The 21053-nt window shown below is 36.1% G+C and overlaps 2 protein-coding genes across 3 annotated transcripts; both read left to right on the top strand.

Annotated features, from left to right (window-relative positions):
• Positions 1–6304: 6304 nt before the first annotated feature.
• Positions 6305–13118, top strand: LOC109236409. Of its 2 annotated transcripts, none has more exons than XM_019402583.1 (10): positions 6305–6438; positions 6933–7080; positions 8001–8159; positions 9978–10037; positions 10179–10277; positions 11279–11386; positions 11467–11610; positions 12174–12281; positions 12674–12725; positions 12820–13118. In XM_019402583.1, the coding sequence occupies exons 2-10, from the start codon at positions 6982–6984 to the stop codon at positions 12852–12854; spliced, it is 864 nt and encodes a 287-aa protein (XP_019258128.1). In that variant the 5' UTR covers positions 6305–6438; positions 6933–6981; the 3' UTR covers positions 12855–13118. The 2 variants fall into 2 exon arrangements, with proteins under 2 accessions (XP_019258128.1, XP_019258129.1); XM_019402584.1 differs by having other exon boundaries at positions 6306–6438; positions 11294–11386.
• Positions 13119–13991: 873 nt separating this feature from the next.
• LOC109236408 lies at positions 13992–17040 on the top strand. The gene is made up of 4 exons (XM_019402582.1): positions 13992–14397; positions 15176–15229; positions 15819–15878; positions 16634–17040. The coding sequence occupies exons 1-4, from the start codon at positions 14074–14076 to the stop codon at positions 16757–16759; spliced, it is 564 nt and encodes a 187-aa protein (XP_019258127.1). The 5' UTR covers positions 13992–14073; the 3' UTR covers positions 16760–17040.
• The last annotated feature ends 4013 nt before the right edge of the window (positions 17041–21053 follow it).

Below are 21053 nucleotides of genomic sequence, written 5' to 3'. Positions count from 1 at the left end.
AGATTAATGATCTATTTTTAAAAAAAATTTGAAATTATTTTTCAAGTTTCCAAAATCTAGTTTAGGGTAGATTTTGGGTGAAACTTGTTCTCCCACTCACAAAACTTCAATTTTTTTTCAAATAAAATGCACGTCCAAACATAATTTCAACTTCCAAAAATTATTTTTTAAAACTACTTCAAAAATTATTTTTTCAAGTTTCAACTAAATTTATGTTCAAACGCTAGATAAAGAGCGAATCAGAGCCTAAGCTCTGATGCCATGACAAAATACTGAGGATCAACAATGGAGCTAAGCTCAGATCGAGCTCTAATGGATGAAGAAGAAAAATATCCACACTGAGAAGCTTCGAGAAACAGATGGAGAGGAGAAATGAATTCCTTTTACATCAAAAATATCTGTACAGTATCTTTATACACGTGTATAACCAATTCCACTAACTAATAGCCTAACTGACTTATTACAATCATAGCCTAAGTGTTTACAAAATTGACCTATACAAGAAATAGCCTATGTAAATGTAAAGCAATTACAATGTGGCTAACTGTTAAATAATCTCAACAATATTAATGGAGTTGAAAACCATTCCTATCATTGGTATACCAGGAATTGGCAAGACAATTGATCACGCCCAACTATGCCTTATAAAAGGACTAAGCGGTCGTTGCAAATATAATCTAGTTTATAAGTCCGGAGTCGAATCCCGCAAGAACTAAAGTTTAGCTACAGCTTTTCAATATTGCTAAGAAGATAAGCTCGAACAATTCCTCAACTATAAATATTAAGATTCTTATATCTAATTAACTAAATAATTAAAGTAGTAGATTAACAACTAAAGATACTACGGGTTGGAGAAAAGATTAAGGAGGTCTAGAGTTATGATTTCCTCAATTCTCGGAATCCTTCCCGCTACGTCTTCTATCATTTCGCCTAAGTATTCTCTACCGATCATGAGCACTCTGAGTGTCGTAATTCTCTCCCGAGTAACTACCACAATTTAATTACCAGACATATTCTTCCGAACTACGCTAGCTAGCACTAAGTTACGGCTCACTCGGATCGCACCAAGGTTTCGTTATTCCTAATTCCACCTTTAAACCTTCCGTATTGATCCCTTATATACTTTAAGAGTGATGTTGTTCAAAAACTACCTAAATATGCACTCTTTTCCGAGTAATACACACTAAATAGGCACAGCTGATTGAGAGCTCTTCAATCAACCACAATATAAATGTAGTTGAACAAATAAAGAAATCCAACGGCTCAATTATATAAAAACATAACAAGAATTTATCCTACAAAAGGCTGTATCAAAACTCTAGATAACAAATTAGTTATTCATAATAGTATGCATAACTACAATACTAGAATTTGTAACCAATAATGAAAATAGGAAGAAGGAAGTGAAAAAACTCGTAAAAGAATTCTCCGCCTTGCTCCTAATGTGTTCTTGCCTCCTTAGGTCGAATCCTCGGTCTCCACGGCGGCTCCGTGCTCTCCCTAGGTCTAAAGTGTGTCAAAAGTCCCAAAAATAATGTTTTTCCATGTATATATACCAAGTAGGGTCGGGCCCAGACGAAAACACCTTCTCCCGCGCGAAATAGGACAATCAATATGTAAAATTTGCACTACCGCGCCGCATGGGGCGACGGCCATGCAGGGCGGTAGTGGGGAGGTTCAGATCACCAATTGTGACAGGCTGCAGGAAATTTCCATAGGCGCGGCGCGCCCCGCGCCGTGGTAGTGGGAATCCGAAAAAACGTAAAACAGGAAAGTTGTAGCTCTTTTAAATAGCTTTCCAACAACATATTGTGGAACCCAAACGGAGTTCTGAGCGAAAAGTTATGTGCATTTTACTAGAAAATACGCCGTATGCCCGCTCGATTCTTCGTTTCGTTCTTAACTATCATCCGTTGATCCCCGAACACAATCCCGGCTTAATTTCTTGGGTTTTTACTCAGATTTCAAAGCTCCAAATCACTTGAATTCATTCCATAATATCTACATAGCTCCGAATCACTCCTACAACGCATAAAATACACAATTAGTACAAAACACTAGCGATTAAAGCTCACACTCAATTAAAGATTACAAACAGTTACATAGAAGAAGATACCTCATTGTTTTAGAGCTTGTATACAGACAGTTGAGTAGCAAGCAACACTTGGCTACAAACTGGATTTTCACCTTAAGAATAGTTTACAGGTGAATTTTAAACAAGTAGCATACTGAGATTCATTCATATATACTTTATTTTTATTTCTTTTCATTTGTGAAATTTGTAATTGCTCTTACTGTTTCAAGCATAATAATATATTGGAAATATTTGTTGACTTACTCTGTCTGCCGGCCTTTCTTCTCTTGGTCAAGATTATGTGGTTTGTGAATGCAAATTACTGTATGCTTTGGGATGGATAAAGTGAAAAAGTAGGCAAATATTGAACACATTTCACATATAATAACTTGGTAAATTCTCTTGTTCTCTGAGATGAAATACTGTTAAGCAAATTTTGTTTTCAAGTTACAAACAACAGAGTAGCATACTGCTAATAATTACACATGCATTAACGATTATTTAACCACTAAACTATTGATGACCAAATGCCATTACATTTTTAAAAAGTTATGATATATAGCAGAGTACTTTTAAGTGGGTATGAGACGAAAGTCACAAAAACTATTAAAACTAGACACATTCACTAAAAGAAAAAAACAATATAGGTTTATCATATGGCCCGTTATCAAATTAGACAAAATCTTGATCCTCGAGACGAAGTAAAAATTGCACGGGCGCCCTATTTGGTCGCCCCCATTTAACCTATACCCATTTTTTTAAAAATTTTTAACTTGTACCCACTTGTTAAAAAACTTCAGCTCCCTTTCTCCTCCCATTCTCCTTCTTCATTTTCTTTTTTCTTCTTCTACAATCTGATTCCATCGAATCCATACCTGTAACGGTTTTTACTTCTTAAACTCATCAAAGCCTCTATTATTTTATGACCACTTGAATTTACGTGTTGTTTCAACTGCACATCTATTTAAATTATCAATGGATTAACTTAAGCACGAAAATACAGTACATTTTCATACATTAACATAAAGAGTACGTAGCTTATTTTTTCGAAATGTGAACTGGGGAGGAACTTTACAGTATTTGCGTACTAGACTAGATATTGCAGGGCATACGTAAAGGTGAGGGAAAAAGAAAAACCAAAAAAAGGAAGGCAAATCCCTATGTGCAAAAAGAGCTGAAGTTTTTATTTTATAACTAGCAAACTTCAGCTCTAGAGCTGAAGTTTTCCGGTTACTAAACAAAAACTTATAAAATAAAACTTCAGCTCTAGAGTTGAAGTTTTTATTTACCGGGAAACTTCAGCTCTAGAGCTGAAGTTTCCCGGTTACTAAACAAAAACTTATAAAATAAAACTTCACCTCTAGAGCTGAAGTTTGCGAGTTACAAAACAAAAACTTCAGATCTAGAGCTGAACTTCAGGCCCGACTACTAAAATGCTGAAGTTTTGTGTGATTGCCTTTGCTACTTCAGTCCCGTGTGCTGAAGTTATGTGAAAAAGCGGGTACGTTGCAATTTTTTTTGCAAAGCGGGCACAGGTTAAAATGTGGCACAAAAAGCGGGTATAGATGCAAATGCCCCAATTTTGAGGGGTTTTGGTGAAGATTAGACTTGGTTTTGACTGAATTTCATATTGAAACTCGAAGAAGAAGAAGAAGACATATTGCAGAAATTGTAGATACATTGTAGATAAATTGTAGATTATTTGTATTCTGATTGTAGATGCTTTATTTTCTTCTTTCACAAATAAAAAACGGTAAAAACTTCTACAAATCTTCTGAAAAAACGCAATTATGTCAAAAATGACAATTATGCTACAATTGGATGGGAATTGGGATATAAAAATTCAACGTACCCAGTTTGTAGCTTTTTTGTAGATAAATTATAGATTATTTGTATTCTAATTGTAGGTGTTTTGTTTTCTGTTTTCACAAATAAAAAACGACTAAAACTTCTACAAAATCTTCTGCAAAAAACAGTCTACAAATTATCTACAATTTATCTACAATTTCTGCAATATGTCTTCTTTTAAGGGTATCTACAAAATTACTATATTTATACTACAATTAAACTACAATCTATGTTGAAAAAAAATTTTGACTACAAAAGTTTCTCTTCATCTACAAAATTCCTTCAAAAAAACTACAAATAAACTACAAATCAGTTTAAGTATTGTATAAAGCTGTATTGTTTTTAAGAGTATCTATACACACAGAAAACTCACCTATTAGCAAGCGAGCAAAGAGGCGACAAGATGGAATAGCAGAAGAGCGAAAGTCTGGAAAGATCTGAATTCTAAGTAATAGTATACGGTCCTATAATTATGCCTAATATAAATGCCCCCTTAATTATATCACTGATTTGAATTATGGTATATAAATGGTAATTTGGTATACTAAATGTAATTATCTCAAACCTTAAACATTGAGGGTAATAAGGTTTCATATGTGGCATAGGAAGGTAAAAATCCCTTAAGATATCAGGTATGTATAACCAGGATCTTTATAGAAATAGCCGATTAGATTCGCCATTTACTTATTATAGCCAATATGACTGATTATACACGGTTATTCGCCATATATATATATATATATATATATATATATAAAGACTCCAACAATATCATTTCAAAAATGCACTCTCGATTATTTGTAGAAGAAAATAACGCTTACAATATTCCCTCCATTTCAAAAGAATAATGAAGTTTAAAATAAGAGAACTATTCAGTATAAAGTTAGGATATTGATTTCTCATATAACGAATTCATTGTTTAGAATATTATAAACTATTAGTAGTTATAAATGTTTAAATAACGTTGTTAAATAGAAATTTGTTTGATTTACGGGATATCATAGTATCAAACCGAACCATATGATATTATTACAAACTATATACTTCGTCTCGGGGCATTTGCATCTATACCCGCTTTTTGTGCTATATTTTAACCTGTGCCCGCTTTGCAAAAAAAATTGCAAGCGTACCCGCTTTTTCACATAACTTCAGCACACGGGGCTGAAGTAGCAAAGGCAATCACACAAAACTTCAGCATTTTAGTAGTCGGGCCTGAAGTTCAGCTCTAGAGCTGAAGTTTTTGTTTTGTGACTCGCGAACTTCAGCTCTAGAGCTGAGTTTTATTTTATAAGTTTTTGTTATAAAATAAAAACTTCAGCTCTATAGCTGAAGTTTTATTTTAGTAACCGGGAAACTTCAGCTCTGAAGTTTTTGTTTAGTAACCGGGCCAGTTATAAAATAAAAACTTCAGCTCTAGAGCTGAAGTTTTTTGCACATAGGGATTTGCCTTCCTTTTTTTGATTTTTCTTTTTCCCTCACCTTTACGTATGCCCTGCAATATCTAGTCTAGTACGCAAACACTGTAAAGTTCCTCCCCAGTTCACATTTCGAAAAAATAAGCTACGTACTCTTTATATTAATGTATGAAAATGTATTGTATTTCCGTGCTTAAGTCAATCCATTGATAATTTAAATAGATGTGCAGTTGAAACAACACGTAAATTCAAGTGGTCACAAAATAATAGAGGCTTTGATGAGTTTAAGAAGTAAAAACCGTTACAGGTATGGATTTGATGGAATCAGATTGTAGAAGAAGAAAAAAGAAAATGAAGGAGGAGAAAGGGAGCTGAAGTTTTTTAACAAGTGGGTACAAGTTAAAAGTTTAAAAAAAATGGGTATAGGTTAAATGGGGGCGACCAAATAGGGCGCCCCGTGCAATTTTTACCTCAAAATTGAGATATAAACTCCCAACCATATTCCCGATTATTTTCAACAACACCCAATCCAAACAAATAATGATTTTTGAAAACCCAAATTTGAATTCAAAGCTTTTCAAGCTTTTTAATGGCTATCGATGGTGGAAAATATCTGGAAGAATATTTACTTCCATAATGGCTTCCTGATTTTTCGCCGGTGATTAAGGCATAATTTTAATGTAGACTCAATCAATCGCAAGATTTTTTTTCTGATTTTTAGCGCGTTAATTATGAAAGATTCTGCCCAATTAATCGTGTATTAAACAAAATGGTACAGAAATTATAGGAAAAATGTGGACTAGGCGAATAATTTAGATACTATGCACATTTTTAGTAACAAGGTTTTATATATGGTATAAACAAGAAAAAATTCCATATCTTAATGGGCCGTAAATGTACGTAACTGGATAGCCCAATAGTGATGCCAAGGAGCCCACAAATGCAGCTTCGGACCAAAATCAGCTCGACATGCTACACGACTTCCGAAACTGAAAGTATGTGAGTGCAGAGATCAACTGCTGCTGACTAAAAAACTCCATTTAAAAGTTCCCTTTCTTCACCGTCCCACGAACTACTCCCTTCACTCTGCTCCTCTCCTCGGTAAGAATTCTTCCACTTTATGTTTCGTGAGCCCTAATTCATTCTCAATTTGCTTAAATTAGGTTTCTTAACAAATTTTTATGCCTAAATCATATACTCCCTCCGTCCCAATTAATTTGACTGGGCACCGGAGTTTAAGAAAGAAAAGAATTTTGAAACTTGTAGTTCAAAACAAGTATTAGATATTTGTGTGGCTATAAATTAACTCATTAAGGTAGAAGGGGAGTTTTAAGTTAAATTGTTTTAAATATAAAAATGTAACATTGTTTTTGGGACAGACTAAAAAGGAATGAGTGCCACATAAATTGGGATGTAGGGAGTAGTAATTGAGTTTCAATGGTACTAAATTAACTACACTGATCATACAGGTTGAGGTAAAATATTAACTGTATATTGTCTGTTGAGTTGTTTGAATAGAGTTTTGTCAATGGAATTTGGACTAGTATTTATTATTTCTGTTTCTGCTTTTACTAAGTTATAATGTGTTGGTACAGGTGGAGTAACTTGCACTGTCAAGTAAAGGCGTTGGAGTTGGACAAATAAATGGGGGACGAAAAAGACGCTTTTTATGTTGTTCGTAAAGGGGATGTGATCGGTGTTTATAAGAACTTGAGCGATTTACAAGCTCTGCTTCGAACTTCTGTATGTTTCTTTTACTTTTATCGTCAATACTTTCTGCTTTTGGGCCAAAGGCGGCTTCTGGTTATCTATTAGACTACTTCTTTGGGGGAAGGGGGATCATTTGGGGGGTAAATACTTATGCGCACCGGGTGTTTACACCAAACTGTAGCAATTTACCATGGTTAAGTGATTTTTTTCTGTGAAAATGTGTAGTGATTACCACTGATTAAGTGATTCGAGACTATTTTTAAATACATGGCATGCGCCTATTGGTTTGGCGCAAACACCTAGTGTGGGTAAGTTTTTACCCTGGTTAGGCCTCAAGTATAAGAAGAGTTGGGGGGAGTTGGAAAAAAATGAGTATTTAAAGTCGGACAATATTTGGTTGAAGTTGAAAAATAGAGTATTCGAATTGAAGTTAAAAAAGAGTACTCCTTTAAATGCTGAATTTGTGTTTTGACATGACTTTACTGAAAAGAAAAGTTGTAGTTTTATAAGTGAAAACCATTGTTTCACTTGAAACACTCTTCAAAGAAGTTTTTCAATAGCCACGTGTATTTCAAATACTGAAGTTCAACATTTACAAATAATGATGACCAAACAATTATTTGAAAATACTGAACTACAAGTATTTCTAGAAGCACCCATGATAAACGTCTGGAATATACATCCTTTTTTGGGACGGAGGCACACGTGCTGAAAAAATCGACTTGGGTACGCCACACATCATATAATATAGAAAATGAATGATATTTATGGCCAAACATGTAATTATGAATATTTTTTGAACAATGAAGAAGAAATAAAGCAAAATGCATACATTATAGCCGACCCCACTAGTTTGGGGTGAGTCTTAGTTGAATTTTTAGAGCTCAAGCATAATATTAACTAGGTGTTCCTTTTTTCTCTGAAATTTTTGTTATTTTTTTCTGATCTTTCAGGTTGGTGAACCAGCCATAAGTGTTTTTAAAGGGTACCGCCTGGCTAAGGAATCTGAAGAGTATCTGGCCTCTCATGGACTCAAGAATGCAATGTATTCTATGGATTTCAGCGATGTCCGAGATGATCTCTTTGGGATACTCATCCCATGTCCTTTTCGGGTTAGAAAGTTGATCATTTTAATGTTACTGAACGTATTTTGCTGTTTCACTATGTAATTTAGGACTCATGTGCCCTTTTCTGCACTTGAGGAGTTTAACCTAGCGGTAGACTTAGTTGTCTAATCTAATTGATGATAGTTGGGTCAAATTTTGGCTAATGGGGGTGCTAAAATTGTCCTCCTTTTTAAGTTTTGTGTCATTCCTTTTGTTGTCGATAGACACATTTTAGTGCACCGCGGGCCTTCACTGACTGCATGATTTTTCATCTTAAAATTTCTTCATCAGGCTGAACTGCTTCTCCTTCTGATCTTTCAACTATGTTACTGGCAACCGAGTGGTAGTGATTTACATGTTGTATTCACTCCACTTGGTGGCTTTTTTCTGGCAACCTAGTGGTAGCTATTTGCATGTTGTATTCACTCAAGTTGGTGCTATGTTTTTTGCCTAGTCGTAATATCTTCTTTGCATCGCATTGTCTAAAGTTGTATTCATTGGATGCAGCTGTTATTTCTCTCTTTACAACAGTTATTTCCATCTCGTTTTCCTATTAGCTTCACTTTCATCTGACCGTCGAAGTAAGAGAAAATACTTCTTGTAGCTCTTAAGCATTCTCTATTATCTTTTGCTTCAATTCTTCTCATGACACTATTATCTGGCGCTGCAGATATAGTTTTGGATTCATGAGATTAATGTTTCCTATAGGCTCCAAATAATAATGGGCCTTCTGCTGTGTATGAGGAGAGTATCACTCCATCATCTACAATCATATGCGAACGAGCATAACTGGAAGAATTTATTTTATCATTCAGCTGGCATAACTGGAAGAATCCCTCGCTATATTCTTTGGACACATTTTTGGTCAAAGAAATTCTTAGTATTTTTAACAAAAATATTCAGGTCTTAAAATATTAAATAGTAACTAATATATGCTGGCAATGGTTTTTTTGAGGTGATTAGGGTGACTATCGAAGAGGTGACAAATAAAAATGATGTGATTGAATAAACTTTTACCACAGGAGAACTTTAGGTTAAGATGCATGAGAAAGGAAGTGAATATTGAATCGGATTTATATGTATAGTAAAAAATTGGAAGGTGGAGAACTGGGAAGAAATATGTTTCATTGCTGCGTTTGATGAGGGAGCAAACCGAGGTGATACTATGGAAAAGCTGTACGTGAATAAATTGAAGAGGATTCTTTTCTGAAGTGTTATCCAATTATCATGTACATGGAAGCATTTCAAAGGGAAAATGTCACAGTTGCCTATTTTCTGGTTTACATCTTCTTGGTGATAATGCTACTGCCATACGTTATATTGCTTCAAGACCAATTCTAGTAATTTTTTTTGGGGGTGGGTTGGGGTCGGGTGGGGGGTATTCTGGTTTGTGTGAGATGCAGAACTGTACTTTGTTACCCTTAAGGTCATAGAAGCTTTTGCTAATAGTTTTGAGTATGAGATTCTTGGGGTCTGAATTTGATGCCAATGATAGGTGTAATCACTTGGTGGATTTGTTAGTACTCGGTCAATTGCCGTCATGTCAACTACATCCCCCATTTTGTGTCTTTCGGCCACTGACTGGTATTACAGAATGCGCATAATACTGCTTTTACATTTTGCAGTTAGACTAAATTTGAAAGGTTCAGATGTTTTGGCAATCAATTAGTGAAGTGTCTGTCTCCTTTTTCTCTGTCAAATTCAGCAGTCTATAGATAACCTACATTTTGTGCCTTGATTTTTTTGACATTTTTTTGGTAGTTTCAGCTTTACATCAAGGACCATTTCATGCATAGTAATTTTTTTCTTTTTATGTTTTTGCAGCAACCTGGTTCTTCCAAAGATAAAATTATTGGGAAGAATTTTCAGGAGAAGAGGATGCAGGTAATCTCTTAATGGTCAACGAGTCAATCCTTATTATTCTTTCATTGATCAGATAGAGTCAGTATAGTGAAAAAGTTTTGCTATTATGAAAATGTGATCTGTGGAGCCTTTGATATTCACATGATTATTTCCTTCATTCAGACGGAGGTGGTGGCATCTCCTTCGTTTTCAGCTGCTGGTCAGCAAAAACATGCCAAATTAGACAATTTCCTTGAGGTTCCCCCAATTTCGTCATATTGTGTAAGTTTCTTTTAATATTTTTTTGAATCAATATGCACAAATACTTGTCATTATCTGCTTTTCCTGTTTGTTGATATTCTGAAGGGGGTGGGTAGGTGGGTGCTGTTAGCCTTGGTAAGGACTTGCTCCTATTTTTTTACATTATGGTGCTGATGAACAAGCAATAGTTAGGAAAGTGATGCTTATTTGAGCTAATGGAAAAAAGAGGCTTAAAAGTCAATGTCTTGGGATAAGAGAAAATTGTTTGAGTCTATTGTATATGTTTCGGAAACAGCCTCTCTACTCCTTCGGGGTAGGGGTAGGGGTAAGGTCTGCGTACACACTACCCTCCCCAAACCCCACTAGTGGGATTCTACTGGGTCGTCGTTGTTGTTGTTGTCTATTGTATATGTTGAAAAGTCCTGATTCGGCAATGCCGAACCAAGGGGGCCAAGTGACTCTTAAATCAAATTGTGAGGACAAAATGCAACTTTCCAGGAGTAAGTTCAGTAAATTTCCAAAGTTTACTTTTGTGTGATAAGTCTATTTTAGAATACAAATGTATTTGGAGCATACTAACCTATTTCACGTGGAGCACTTCCATTAGGAGCCAAAAAGAACGCAAGTGCAAAAAATTCTCTATTGAAATAACATTCAAGATTACTTATCCCTTATAAGGAACATAAAAGATTATACGTCACTCGATTTAAAAAAACATACAAGATTTTGGACTTCTATGCTTAAAAAAAAGAAGATTCTGTTTGGACTTATGCTTTGACTTTTCAGCCATAGTTTAGTGTATTAATTCTGTTTGCACTTCAGTTCCTCGTCATGATATCATGTCTTCCATGACATGAAAAAGACATTGATTAGCCACATTGGTCTTATTTCATTTTTGCAAAAAGGGTGGTCTGTGACTCGCTTGTAATATGGTGAACGTCCTGTTTTCTTTTAAGTGCTACTATCTTAATGTGATCTTTGCTTCAAGCTTGGAGGAACATCTTATAAATTGATACCTTCAGCCCCCCTATATGCAGTGTTCTTGCACTCTTGAGTTTGATGGGGCTTCAAAGGGGAATCCTGGACTAGCTGGTGCCGGGGCTGTTCTACATGCTGGTGATGGAAGTATGGTATGCTCCCTATCTGTTTAGAAGATGTGGTTTGTCACCATAAATTTACAGGTTTTCGACTTGTAATTCCTTTTCTGTAGGTTTTCCGGTTGCGCGAAGGTGTGGGTGTTGCAACTAACAATGTTGCTGAATACAGAGGCCTAATCTTGGGGCTAAAATATGCTATTGAGAAAGGTTTCAAACATATTAAAGTTCAGGGCGACTCAAAACTTGTCTGCATGCAGGTCTTCTTTTCTCGTTCTTCTTACTTCTGCTTTTTTGTTTTGGTTTTTGCTTATTATCCACTTCCCCTTTAGCAAATTAGTCAATAAGTTCTGCCTTCTCAACATCCCAAGGTGAATGCTGGGAACGAAGTGTAGGTTCACAATTAAGTAAGGAAATTGGTTTTATATATTTATTTTGCAGAATACCTGAGAGATTTTGCTGTGACTGGTTTAGGAGTATAGGATTTGAGACATATTCAGGCTACCTAGTTCAATAGGACTTGCTGTCTTGATGGTACCTTACCCAATACCATCCTAGGATACACCTAAACCAGTTTAAAGTGAAGCTATTCTTTCCCTTGCAACCTATATGATCTATCGCACTACCATTATAAGCTACATCTAAACCAGTTTGAAAGTGAAGCGATTCTTCCCAACAAATAAAAAAAAATTGAAGCTACGTGATCTTTCAATGAGATCATATGTGCGCTCACAGTGCTATTATATTACATTTAGTGTCATTCTTTTGCTGGAACTACTTATGGGCCAATCTCGTGTTCTTTACAAATTTTGTCATGGAACAGACTCAGGGAATCTGGAAATGTAAGAACCAGAACATGGCTGAGCTATCCAAGATCGTGAAAGAGCTTAAAGATCAGTTTATATCATTCCAGATCAACCATATATTAAGAGTATGACCAACTTTCCTCTTTTGCTAATTCGGATCGTGCTCTACACTGAACTGGTCTATCAGAATTTTGATGTGCCGAGGTTCTTATTATATCTTACATCTGCATGTTATTTATATGATAAAATTGCAATGTGTGCGTGTTCTTTTACAATCCTGGGACCATAAGAGGTGCTAGTGAAGTGTGTTCGAATGTCATGTTTACTTTATGCGATATCCAATTTCTCTCTTGTAGCTGATGAGCTATATGAGCTCTCTTTTTCCTGTGATGGAGAGTTCATAATTTATTTATTCATATTCACTGTTCGCATAATCGTTCCTTTCTTGTAGTCATTGAAAGCTATCCTTTCATCCCCTTACTGAGGGTTTTGCACTTTTACTTGTTTAACATATCAGGAAGGCAACACTGAAGCTGATGCCCAGGCAAATTTAGCTGTGTATCTCAAGAGTAAGGGTCTTTCTCTTGGGCCCCTTGTTTTGTGTTTAAAAAAAAAAATCTCCATTTTCCTATGAGAAATCTGATAAAACTTTTGTTTGTGCAGATGGTGAAATTCAAGTGGAATGTGACATGAAATAACTTATAATAATGTGAAGTTACCGACTACCTCAATTATTGGGATTTTGGGAAGGATGGATGACCCCAAAGACGAGTAATGGGTTCTCTTTGGTCTCAAACTGCGTCTTGTTCCTTGTAGATATATGATCTGAATTATGTGCATGTAACCTAATTATGCATCTGGACTAGTGCAACTTGTGTTTAGGGTGTTACCCAAATAAACTATTCTCTGGTTTCAGGTGCAATGAAAATTAGTAGGTCTAATTGAGTTTTGAGAATGTGAAAGTTGTCTCTCTAGCCGAAAAAGCTTCTTACAAGTAATGATTCAACGTAATTGCTATTTCGGCGACTCAACTCATATTTATTAATAAAAAAAAAAAAAGGTGCGACACCAAAATATGAATATATAATGATGGACTAGATTTCAGATAAGTGGGTAAACAAGAAAGATAGGGAGAAAAACTATAACGAGATTTCTTGAGATCGAATGACGGAAAGAAGAAATGTATACATAGACTGAAGATTTTGAAGGCTATCACTCATACGGTTTCTAAATCACTTAGCCACTTCAGACAATAGTTTGAGTACTTAATTTTTCAATGTGGATTTGTTTTATATGTTTTCTGCGACAATTCGTGGCTTTCTTCTCTTTTTCTTTAAAAAAAGAATTACTATTGGGTTCATTGTTAATAAAATTTGAATTTTGAATTGATAATCCAATAGTAAAATAACACTAAACTGTTATCGAATCATTAATTCAATAACTCAATACCGATCATCCAATAATTTCTTCCGGTTCGGGTTATCGTTTTTACCAAAATATGCCAGCCATATTGGTATACATATAGATTCTTGTTATATACTAGTCCTTTATAGTTGATACAAAATGCCCATAAGGTTGAAATATCTAATTTCTAATACCACCATTAAAATTTTCCCCCTAAATGGTTGTAGTTGCCGCTACTTCGAGACTCAAGAAACTATATGGATAATAAAAGATAATGAGTTAGAAATTCGATTTTTTTTCCCAATTTTATCTCTTTTTTTCTTTTGTAGAATAAAGTAAAGGAAAAATTGGCGACACTATGTCTTTTTTCCCCAACTTTTTTTTGTAACTAAAATTTACTACTAACTGGCATTATTTTGTCCCAAATATCCATATAGTCCTTCCCTTTTTGTGCTTTGGCTTCTGGATAAGAAGTAAAAGAATCAGTGTGAGGAAGTAGTGTGGAGAAAAGAAATGGCCACCGTCTCAGCATTTTCGGTTTGCAGAGCAAAATCTCATTCTCAAATTCCCCATGCTTCATCTATTGCTCTTCCCCAATTGTTCCCAATTCAATTCGTTCAATTCCAAAGGAACGGGAGCAATGGCGTCGGCTATTCTTACTCTCGGAGTTTGGTGAAAGACAAGGCACCTTTGAGAAATACTAGGATATGGTCCGCTGCTGATGAAGAAGGTGCCACTGCTGTTGTTGATGAAGCATCTGCTGCTCCGACAACTACCGTTGATCAGACTGTTTCTGTTTCCGTCTCCCCTTCCGATGTCCTCACCATGTTCTTTCAGGTTTAACCTTCTGACCTTATTTCTAGTACTTTTCATTTTCTATTTTTAGTTTGTAAAATGTTTGCCTTTAGTCAGTGAGGATTCATATAGCAGATTCCAACTTGTTTGGGACTAAGGCTTAGTTCTTTAATTTTGTCAAGAACTCCACCTATGTGAGTTTACCATGTCCCGGTAAAGGAGGAGGGTTGTAGTAGGTTGATGCTCAGAGTAAGAATAGTTAATTTATGATGAGCTCTGTAGTAATGAATTTCAGTCATTTTCATATTGGTATGACATGGTTTCGGAGAACAATCCATATAAATGATTGTCTAGTACTGTTTAGAAGGTATGGAGCTCGAGGATTAGGGTAGTAGAGTAGGTAGTCTAGAGTGTTTATAACAGTAGAATTGGCACGCAGTCTCGCTTTCTGTTGGTAGTAGGTTTTTATGCCTAACCGTTGTTTTCTTTCATTGTTGATCACCTTACTGTCTTGTTGTTTTTATTCTGCTTTTATATGGGTTTTTGGTACTGTCCCTTCTTGTCTATATTTTCATTAATGTGGTGCTTATGCTTTTCTGAGCCAAGAGTCTATTGGAAACAGCCTCTCTATCCTCACAAGGTAGGGGTAAGGACTCGTACACACTACCCTCCCAGACCCCACAATGTGGGATAATACTGTGTATGTTGTTGTAATACTCAAGCGTTCGATGTGTTGTTTTTGCTTCGTTTTTTCTTTCTTTCAAATTGTTAGTTGTGCATTTTCTTGTGAATGATAACTGAATTTGTATTATTATCTCAGGCAGAAGGAACAATGAGTGATGCAGCTATTCCTAATGTGACCAAGGCTTTAGAGGTAATTCAGTATAAAGTTCAGATCTTTATGTTGTACATGCCAATTTGTCCGCCTTTTCTTAAAGATTTCAGTTGTCTTTGCATTTGAAATACAATGTAGTTGAAGTTGCAGGGGACTCTGCATTTTTCTTTTTCTCTGTAATTTAATGGTACTTGTAGAACACTAGAAAAAGACTCACAATTACATTGTTGTGGAAAATAAACAACATGGGGTTCTTAAACTTTAGGAGACAAATTAGAGAAAGCAAGATGTTCTGAGCTTTCTACACATTTAAATTATTTTCTTTTGGAACTAGACATATCTGAAATTTTATACCTTCTCAAAAAAAAAAAAAAAAAAATTTATAACGAATCAAAGTACAGGTATAAATACTCATCAGATTCTTGGTGTTCAGAAGTTGCAGTAATGAACTATTGATTTTGAGAGTGTTTGGTGAAGAGCTATATCTGTTTCTCCATCTTTATTCCAAATTTGTAGTGATATTGCCTGAAGGAAATTTTCCCATAAAACAATAGATTTTAGCTAATAATAGCTTAGAATTTAAGAATAGTTGTGATTTGACCTTCATTGCCTCTCCATATATATACAGGAGATAGAAGGAATTACAGATCTCAAAGTTAAAGTCGTTGAGGGCATTGCAAGCGTGGAGGTGATTTACATTTATAATGCTTCTCTTATATTTACTCGTTTATAGTAGTATATTTTGTTAGAGAAAAAGTTGCTGTAGAAAGTTGACATCCTAAGCAGCGTAATGCACCTTAGAGACACTGCATAAAATTAATAAAAAAGTTTTCATTTCTTCTTCAAAATTAACTGGAATAAAAGGTGTTAAAGTACTTGTAACATTTTGAACTACAAAATCTTCTGTAGAATGTCTAACAATGTCAAAAATGTCCTTTGAAGCTGCTATTTCCCCTAGCATACAAACTACAGAAAACCCTATAGGTGTAAGAATTTCATTGACAACATAGATCAAGCGTACAAAAGTGGGAAGGTAAAGTTATCACCTATTTCCATCAGAGTTCGAACCCGGGTTCCTCATTTCAGCTTACAACCTTCAACTTATAGAAGTATCCTTGCTGGCATGAGAGTTAGGATCCCACTGCAGAGAAGAGAGCCGGAAAGGATTTGTGGGTGTCTGGGATCTTCATCGTCTAATTTTTAGCCAACAAAATGTTAGTAATATATAGGTGAATTACGTAATAACACCTGTATAATCCAAACATGGAGAAAAGTTTACTCTGAACTTCACTTGCAAAAGAACATAAGAAGCATTTAAAGACATGTCTGTATTTTTCACATTCAGAAGTTCAATAAGGCATTTGAAGAGCCAAGAGATGAAACATGGCATAATTAGTCAAATATTCCTGGTTCGGTGTTGATGTATTTTGTTATTTGATGCAGTTAACAAAGCAAACGACAATACAAGCTACAGGGGTCTCTTCCAGTTTGGTTGAAACCATACAAGGTTCAGGTTTCAAGTTGCAAACATTGAATCTCAGCTTTCAGGATGAAGAAGATATTAGCTAAGGGGTGGCTATGAATACTTGTTTTGGAGTTCACAGACGACGATGATGAGATGATTTCAAGAACGTCTTAAGAGATTACTATTCCCCTATTGTGATGCAAGTAGTTCAGTAGGCCTATATCTGTAACATTTTTTTGGGATTATGCATAGAGAAAACTATATAATTTCTTCTTTAGTTACATTGTCATTTCAGGAACTTGAAGTTATCACTTAAGCTTCTGTTTACATTTTAGTTACAATGTTGAAAATAATTCCTTAAATCTTTCATGCAGTTGTTGGATTCCTTTTCTTAGCAGCTAGAACATATAAAAGTACTTGTGTATTACTGACGAGCTGCAGAATCATTTCTTCTTTTTCACTTTAGAAGTAATAATTCTATTAATGTGGTGGGAAAAAATCTTGATGTACAAGTGGTATATATATATATAAAAGTAGAGGACGTACACCTATGAGCAGTGGAATCATATTATTAGCAAGTCAGATCAAACTTGGAGGGAAAAAGAAACTATAATTAGGTGGACATATCGTCTCACCAGAGAAACTATGGTGGGAAGAGTAATACTAACAAGAAATGAAATTCATGTTATGGATTTTAGAAAATATACAAGCAGTAACAAGGTTGAAAAATAGGATGGAAAAACTGTCTTTAAAATTTTATTAATCATAGGGCTTTAAATAGCCAAATAAATAAAGTAGTAGATCCCTCCTACAATTAAATTACTAAACCTTTACTATAATTAAAATTCTAAATCTTCTAGCAGACTCCTCCTAAAACTAAACAACTAATTACTCTAGAAAATAATAGCAGTAACATATGCAAAATCCAACCATTCAATCTCAAGAGCTAGTAATTCACCTAGTCCTTTTGACACCAAATCAGAAACGGAGGTTAACATTTGTCTACTACTACCAGACTACCAGTAGTTCACTATATTTCTCCAAATCTTATTGTTATATTTTGAACCAATCTTTTCATAGCAAGAATGTTGGTTGCACCAGTTTCAGTGCACCATCTGTGAACAGTTTAATCCATGTATACATATGTTATGAAAGATTGTTGCATTCTATAGTCTTATTTTTCAGGTTGTTAATTTCACTTACTATGTCTAGTAATTAGGGCTGTGCATAATTTGGTAAATATCGAATTACTGTACCGCAACCGAAAAATTTGGTATTTGGTATTCGATATTTTGGTATTCGGTATGGTATTTGGTTTAAGTTTTAAAAAATATGGTATTAGGTATTTTTTAATGAAATACCGATACCGTACCGAAATATATATTATATTACACAAAACACATATTATTAATTATAACCTAAATATAAAAAATCGAAATTTTACTTTCTTTATTCTAATGATCGAATTTATTTCTTTATGTGCAGTTTTCTTTCTCTAGGTTGATATTTGCTGGTTTTGGATAAAACTTTTGTCAACAAATATTTTCTGTTTTGTGCTTTTGAGTACTTTAATTAAATATATTATAGCCTATGACCGTATGCACTTGTTAGTATTTAAACCGAATAAATCGAAGTTACCGAACCGAATAAACCGACACCGAAAAGAGAAAAACCAAACCATACCGAATGTAATTAGGTACGGTATTGGTATAACATTTTAAAAAAATGAATACCGAAAATACCGAACCGAAATATCTAAATACCATATCATACCGGCCGACGAACAACCCTACTAGTAACCTATAATTACTTTTTGAATGATAACATCCATGTGGAATCACATGTCAAACAGTCAGATGAAAGTGCGTCTCGGTGCCATGATATCCACATATATTTAAGGAATACGTGGTGGCTATTCTTAATTTTAATACCACTTGCTAATACCTATTATAAATGAGACAAGATGCAACCCTGCTCTTAGCCCTCATCATAGATCTAGAAGCTCAAGTCATATTGTTTATAATACATATGCCTAACTATTGATAGGCAAAGTTATTTGATGTCTTTATTGGTAAAAAATAATAATATTTATAAAATAATTGAGATGCATGTAAGCATGTTTTTATTGGTGAAAAATAATAATATTTGTAAAATAGTTGAGATGCACGTAAATAGACTCGAATATGGCCATCAATAAGTTCGTTTGCTACCTAATGTGGATTCACTTTGGTTTAACACTTACAAGAACTTGATGATCTTAAAACTATTCCAACCATAGATGATCATAAGTGTAAAAGGAAATTTTCAACACTACTGTATGGGTCAGAATCCTACCCCACGATAATTAACGAGGCTAATCCCGTTTTAAGTTAATTCACGATTAATTAATGGCACGACCACTAATAATTGACGACGTTCAACCCGCCCCTGGCTCGGTCAACAAAGGCCCTGGCCTCTCCGCCACTATAAAGGCGAGATCTCAACGTGGTCACGACCACTTATTGACAGCTCATGAAGCCCACAGCTATAAATACCAAGAGAAGGGACCCTAGAAAAGGGGGACTTCTTGACCACTAGTGGGAGGAGAGAGAAACGAGAAAATATTCCCCTCTTATGGGAAGAGAAAAACACCATTGTAAGGCTCTGAACCTCTTCATGGGGAGGCAGACCAAACAAATATTATCAATAAAGGTTTCTAATGCTTCTCCCCCTAATTCTGAGTTCTTGTTTTCATTTCTATCAATTGGTCCAACGGATTATTACGATTTGCTATGATTATTCCGGGATTAATTTATATTGTTTTGTACTCGTAAGATGTGTAATATTTTTTGAGCAAACAATTTGGCGCCGTTTGTGGGGATTTCATAGCAAAATCGCGTAGTTCTTCCCTGGACCAAAAGAAAAGAAGCGCCAAACTCGAAAGGGAGCTCGAAGATCTCAAATCAAGATCTAAGTCCTCACTCTCTCTCTCCAATCTCAGATAGTGCAAGCAAGAAGAAGGGGCCCCCTCCTTTCCTAAGGGGAGGTCTCTGTAAGGCATACGAGCTTCGATCGAAAACCGGCACGGAGATATCTCGAGCCGAGATTCGCCCCAAGACAGCCTCTATACCCTGGTTGGGAAGACAATGGATAAGCCGCTCAAGGTCTCGAATCCAAAACGAGTCCCAGCACTCGATACCCACCATATGGGATTCAGGCTCTGTGCCTTCGTCATCAAGATCGACAAAGTTCAATAGCAGTTGAACCGGAACTCAGGCTATGCGCCTCCGCCAGTAAATACAGGCTACGTGCCTTCGCCAACAAGTTCTACACTTGAACCAAGGCAGGCTACACGCCTTCACCAAAAAGTTCAACTACGGTTGAACCGGGACTCAGGCTACGTGCCTTCGCCAACAAGCTCAACCACGGTTGAACCAAGACAGGCTATGCGCCTTCACCAACAAATTCAACTACGGTTGAACCAAGTCAGGCTATGCGCCTTCACAAACAAGTTCAACTACGGTTGAACCGGGACTCAGGCTACGTGCCTTCGCCAACAAATTCAACTACGGTTGAACCAAGTCAGGCTATGCGCCTTCACAAACAAGTTCAACTTCGGTTGAACCGGGACTCGGGCTACGCGCCTTCGCCGACAAATTCAACTACGGTTGAACCAAGTCAGGCTATGCGCCTTCACAAACAAGTTAAACTACGGTTGAACCGGGACTCAGGCTATGCGCCTTCGCCAACAAATTCAACTACGGTTGAACCAAGTCAGGCTATGCGCCTTCACAAACAAGTTCAACTACGGTTGAACCGGGACTCAGGCTACGCGCCTTCGCCAACAAATTCAACTACGGTTGAACCAAGTCAGGCTATGCGCCTTCACAAACAAGTTCAACTACGGTTGAACCGGGACTCAGGCTACGCGCCTTCGCCAACAAATTCAACTACGGTTGAACCAAGTCAGGCTATGCGCCTTCACAAACAAGTTCAACTACGGTTGAACCGGGACTCAGGCTACGCGCCTTCGCCAACAAATTCAACTACGGTTGAACCAAGTCAGGCTATGCGCCTTCACAAATAAGTTCAACTACGGTTGAACCAAGTCAGGCTATGCGCCTTCACAAACAAGTTCAACTACGGTTGAACCGGGACTCAGGCTACGCGCCTTCATCAACAAATCCAACTACGGTTGAACCAAATCAGGCTATGCGCCTTCACAAACAAGTTCAACTACGGTTGAACCGGGACTCAGGCTACGCACCTTCATCAACAAATCCAACTACGGTTGAACCAAATCAGGCTATGCGCCTTCACAAACAAGTTCAACTACGGTTGAACCAGGACTCAGGCTACATGCCTCCGCCAACAAGTTCAACTACGGTTGAACCAAGTCAGGCTGTGCGCCTTCACAAA

This window comes from Nicotiana attenuata, unplaced genomic scaffold (assembly GCF_001879085.1).
Source record: "Nicotiana attenuata strain UT unplaced genomic scaffold, NIATTr2, whole genome shotgun sequence".
NCBI classification, from domain to species: domain Eukaryota; kingdom Viridiplantae; phylum Streptophyta; class Magnoliopsida; order Solanales; family Solanaceae; genus Nicotiana; species Nicotiana attenuata.
This window is presented reverse-complemented; position numbering and strand designations above follow the sequence as displayed.

Excerpts from the sequence above, each read along its gene's own strand:
- LOC109236408 (XM_019402582.1), top strand. The coding sequence starts at position 14,074 with ATGGCCACCGTCTCAGCATTTTCGGTTTGCAGAGCAAAATCTCATTCT. Across the intron at positions 15,230-15,818 it reads ATGTGACCAAGGCTTTAGAG|GAGATAGAAGGAATTACAGA; the intron begins GTAATTCAGTAT and ends ATATATATACAG. Across the intron at positions 15,879-16,633 it reads AGGGCATTGCAAGCGTGGAG|TTAACAAAGCAAACGACAAT; the intron begins GTGATTTACATT and ends TATTTGATGCAG.
- LOC109236409 (XM_019402583.1), top strand. The coding sequence starts at position 6,982 with ATGGGGGACGAAAAAGACGCTTTTTATGTTGTTCGTAAAGGGGATGTG. Across the intron at positions 10,278-11,278 it reads CCCCAATTTCGTCATATTGT|CCCCCCTATATGCAGTGTTC; the intron begins GTAAGTTTCTTT and ends TGATACCTTCAG. Across the intron at positions 12,282-12,673 it reads AGATCAACCATATATTAAGA|GAAGGCAACACTGAAGCTGA; the intron begins GTATGACCAACT and ends TTAACATATCAG.